The 4873-nt window shown below is 35.9% G+C and overlaps 1 protein-coding gene across 2 annotated transcripts; it reads left to right on the plus strand.

The window, feature by feature from the left end:
- The first annotated feature begins 737 nt into the window (after nt 1–737).
- On the plus strand, nt 738–3299 carry LOC132605164 (probable WRKY transcription factor 9). 2 transcript variants are annotated; one of them, XM_060318397.1, is made up of 6 exons: nt 738–950; nt 1060–1197; nt 1580–1879; nt 1964–2077; nt 2291–2768; nt 2913–3299. In XM_060318397.1, the coding sequence occupies exons 1-6, from the start codon at nt 780–782 to the stop codon at nt 2930–2932; spliced, it is 1221 nt and encodes a 406-aa protein (XP_060174380.1). In that variant the 5' UTR covers nt 738–779; the 3' UTR covers nt 2933–3299. The 2 variants fall into 2 exon arrangements, with proteins under 2 accessions (XP_060174380.1, XP_060174379.1); XM_060318396.1 differs by having other exon boundaries at nt 2291–3299.
- Nucleotides 3300–4873: the final 1574 nt, after the last annotated feature.

Genomic DNA, 4873 nt, shown 5'->3' on the forward strand with positions numbered 1-4873 from the left:
TCCGATCACCGATGCCCCCTTTTTTTACATCTCTTTGATTACTTTTGGAATAGGGTTTGAATTTTCACGTGGAAACATGATACTACTACTTAGAAAATATCAAATTCAATAACTGGACGGTTTTAAAAGTCTAAGTATTAGTGATAGTATTTGTCGTTTGTATGAACTAATAGAAATTAGAGGACAAAAATGAAGCCACAATTAAGTTATTTGCAATACTTCTCATTATAAGGATATTGATCACGTGTGCCAGACTGTCAACCGTATTTATATCTTAGTCTTGCCTTACTACTCCCTCCGTTCACTTTTACATCTTCCCTATTCCCTTTATAGATTTTCATTTTTACTTGTCAATTTTCACATTTCAAGGTAAGACAATTTTTTTTTCCTGTTTTGCCTCAAGCATTTATTACTTATTTCAAATCATTTTCCCAACTCTAATACAATTATACACCATTTAATAGGGGTATTGTGGTCAAATACCTATCTTAAACATTATTTCTTAAATAACGTGAAAAGTCAAAACGTGATAAGTAAAAGTGAACGGAGGGAGTAATACTTAGCTTATTCTAATATAGGTTAATTAAGTAAAGTTGCAACTTAAAGTCAATACTCAGATGCGTCCTCATATATCTAATTGTACTTGTTTGAGACGAGGGAATTGACTTTGGTGCCTCAAAAGTAGCACAAAATAACGAATTTTAAGAAAGATATATAATGCTAAGGAGAATATCAGAACATCTAATAGCCAAATTTTTCTCTCTCTCTCTCTTTCCCATATGGACAACAGCAGCAAAATTGGAAGTCAAGAGAAGATGGAGACAATTGATCTTTCCTTGAAGCTTAATCATGAAGAAACATCACACTATTCGTCAAGGGATTTATCACAAGTTGATTCAAAAATACAACGTAAAGAAGAAAAATTAGGAGAAAACATGAAAAGAGAAAAGGTACACGTTTAATTACGTACTCGCAATATTTTCTTGAAGTAATTATATTTAGTAAGTGCTTGATTGATGATGACTACTGATATATCATATGTTGTCTTTTGTATATTAGTTTTCGGTGTTACAAGAGGAGATGAACTTGATGAAAGAGGAGAACAAGGTATTAAGGAAGGCAGTAGATCAAACAATGAAAGACTATGATGATTTACAAATGAAATTTGCAATTACTCAACAAAACATTGACAAGAAGGTAACCTTAATTAACTGCGCATACACAAGAAAATGGATGTGCTAAGGCCTAACGACCTTCACATAGCGCTATGCCGTTTCTTTTTAGCTTATCATTTACTAAGAAGCTAATCAAAATAGAATTCCTTCTCAAAGTCAGCTTTCTCCCTTCTGTTTAAGTGAAATAAGGGGTGCTAACACCACCTTCCTTCAGCTAGTAGCTTCACCCTATCTAGTCATCTATATTAATTTTCTACATATTACATATGGATATTTGGGGATCCTTCTTGTTCATAGATCTTGAAACATTAATACTGATCTGAGCTATAATTCAATCCTAATTGTTATCTAAAGTTAATCCAGTTATAAACTGTTTAATTATGTTATGTTCTTTTTTCTTGAAGGGTCCTAAAGATTTTCTTTCACTGAATGGAAATAGTTATGCAAGAAGTCCTAGAAACTTTGATATGAATAAGAGAACACCATCAGCAGAATCCCAAGAAGAAGATGGTGAATTAGGGTTGTCTTTAACACTGCTAAGTAGTGGTAGCAGTAATACAAGCAAAGTAGAAGCAGAAGAACAAAAAAAAGATGCAGCAACAACTATATTTTCTCCAATAGAAACCAACTTGACAAGTCATGTGAATTCTACCCCCAACAGAAAAGCTAGGGTTTCAGTCCGGGCAAGATGTGAAGCTGCCACGGTAATTTAGCATCTATATCAACATAAACTTCATTACGGATAACATATACCATGCAGAATCACTAATTTTTTTTTTCTTTCTTAGATGAATGATGGCTGCCAATGGCGGAAATATGGTCAGAAAATTGCGAAAGGAAATCCTTGTCCTCGAGCTTATTATCGTTGCACTGTGGCTCCTGGATGTCCAGTAAGAAAGCAGGTTACCTAAATTCTTGACTTAACTTTTGGAATTATGACACTTTAAACACTGTACATAGTGGCGAATCCAACAACTGATTCACGGGTTCGGCAGAACTCACTCTCTCAAATCAGAATCCACGGCGTTTAAATTTTGAATCAGCCACTAACTGTATATTGTCATTTGTATCCTCTGCATGATTAGACTTACTAAGGTTTTGATATTATTAATTAGGTACAAAGATGTCAGGAGGACATGTTGATATTGATCACAACATATGAAGGAACCCATAACCATCCACTTCCTGTTGGGGCAACAGCAATGGCCTCAACAGCAGCAGCAACCTCCTTCATGTTGGTAGATTCACCCAATATTATTAATCAAACATTTTTGCCTTACTATAATGCTCCTTACCAGATCATCAACTCTTCTTCTCCTCCTTATACTTCCAATCTGAGAAACAATCTTAATTACCAACCTGACCCGAAAGAGAGTGTTCGTTTTGACCAAACCAAAAATGCTAGTATCCATCATCAATTTCCAATTGTTAATTTTTTTTCAAACACATCACTATCAGAAGCAGCTAAATTGGGCAATTCTTGGATGCCTAAACCAAGCAACTATGAAGGCAATACAAGTGTGAATAATAATATTTTTGCTGGTCCTAAGCTAGATGACTTTATGGGACCAAAAGTTGAAGGAAATAATAATAGTAAGTCACTAGCTCAAGAAAAAAATATGAGTGTCAATGCTTGTGATCCTAAGTTTAGGGTTGCTGTGGCAGCTGCCATATCTTCCCTCATTAATAAAGATCAAAGCTATCCTACTTATGCACCTTCCTTGGTGGTTTCTACAGATATTGCGAAAAAAGATTGATGATACCATATATACAACAGCATATCCGGTACAGTTAGAATTCCTCATAAATTGACTATTTTTTATATGCTAATTATCGACTTGATCCTCTCTTATCATAAATGTGAGTAAGTTTACACAGACAGATAGTTGATTACATTCTAGTATACATGTAATTTTTTTAACTTCCAAATACTTTTCAGTTTTTTTTTTTCTTTTATTGGATTCACCGTTAGCCTAATACTGTAGTAGGTTAATGATGCAATTTATCATCGGGTAATTTTTTTTTCCAGTCCTATGACATTTAAAGTTTAATAAAGAGAATCATAGAGTTATGTTTCTATGTTTTTCTTTTTAAGTTCCCCCGAGCCCCGAGGGAGTTTACATGTGAAGCCTTTACTGTTGCAATTAAAAGTCAAAGTCTTGTTTGGAGTTTGGAGTAGTGTAGGAAAATACATAATTGCCCAATAAAGTTTAGCCTCCACTCTTTTTTTTTTTTTTTTTTTTTTTTTTTTAAATTTAAAGCCACCTTCATGGTGGGTGGGTGGGGGGGGGGGGGTTAGGCGACCCCTGTCTTGTATATTAAAATCCAAAACGAGAATACATGAGCTCGAGGTACATGCTGCCTAACCTCTCCGAGTCTACTTAAGCCAATGGACATGCCCATTGTGCTATAATGTTTCTTCCAAGACAATGTCTTGTTAAACATGCAGAACTTATCGCCCGAAGGCTCTTTACAGTTGATGAGAGTAGTGCTCTCATATTTTCCTTTGGGCCCACAAAAAAGTAGGTACCAACTATACATTATGTACCACATCACTGAGATTGATTTCTTTAGCTTTTTTGTTCTTTACCCGAAAGTTTGGAAAACCTGCTTTGTCCAGATTGATCAGACCTTTGACCTTTAGGGGGAGATCATCAAAATTGTTGTAAAGCTTGTTGGTCTGGAACGAGTGGCTCAATGAAGCAAGAGTGTCCGCCACCTTGTTAGCTTCTCTAAAACAGTGTTGAATCGATCAAGAAGTGCCAATCAAAGCTCTTTTAATTTCCTTGATGGTTGCGTCAACTTGCCAAGGGATCTTGAATACATCTTTAACCCATGCTGCAAGGATCATGGAATCAGTTTTCAATTCCAATGAATTTATCCCATTTTGAATGCTCCATTGGATGCCAAAAAGAAGAGCTTTGGCTTCGGCCACATTGCTGGAAACCTCGTCAAATGGGATGGAGTATGCCATGATCATCTTCCCTTGAGAGTCTCTGATCACACCTCCTCCACCACTGGATCCATCCTTGTGACTTCCATCGCTATTAATTTTGAGAAAGTTGATGGCTGGTCTCTTCCAGAAGACTGTCCTGCACACTTTAAAAGTCATTTTTTTTTCTCAAGAAGGCAAGTTAGTTCCATCCAAGATAGGTCATATTTAAAATTAAGAAACTGAAGTCTTGCTACGTTTAAAATATTTTGGGAGATCTAATAAAAAATTCTGGGCAAGAAAGGTTTTTTACTGCCATATTTACCACTGCATCTTGTTTTCCACAAAAACCAAGTAATGATTATAGGGCAAATTTTGAAGAGAAAAGCAATAACAGGATTAGAAGGTCTTGAATTCCACCAAGTATCAAGGGCAAGCTGCAAGGAATTGAAATGGCTAGGAATGCCAAATTGGCAACCAAAGTGGTTCCATACAGCTGCCGCAAGTGGTCCGTCAAGAAAAATATGATTTAAAGTTTCAGGTTGCGCTATCCTACAACAGACACAGTTAGAAGTATCATTAGTATGAGCTCTGTTAATAATATCCTCGGTTGGGACTTTCCTTTTAAGAATTCTCCACACAAAGAAGGACATTTTTAAAGGTATGGACTTGTTCCACAATTTGCTCATAAAAGGAACCTCTCTTCTAGGTGACCTCAAGAAATTCCATGCACTTCCTGTCGAAAAGTTGCCTGAGTTTGTTTTCA

This window comes from Lycium barbarum, chromosome 8 (assembly GCF_019175385.1).
Source record: "Lycium barbarum isolate Lr01 chromosome 8, ASM1917538v2, whole genome shotgun sequence".
NCBI lineage: Eukaryota > Viridiplantae > Streptophyta > Magnoliopsida > Solanales > Solanaceae > Lycium > Lycium barbarum.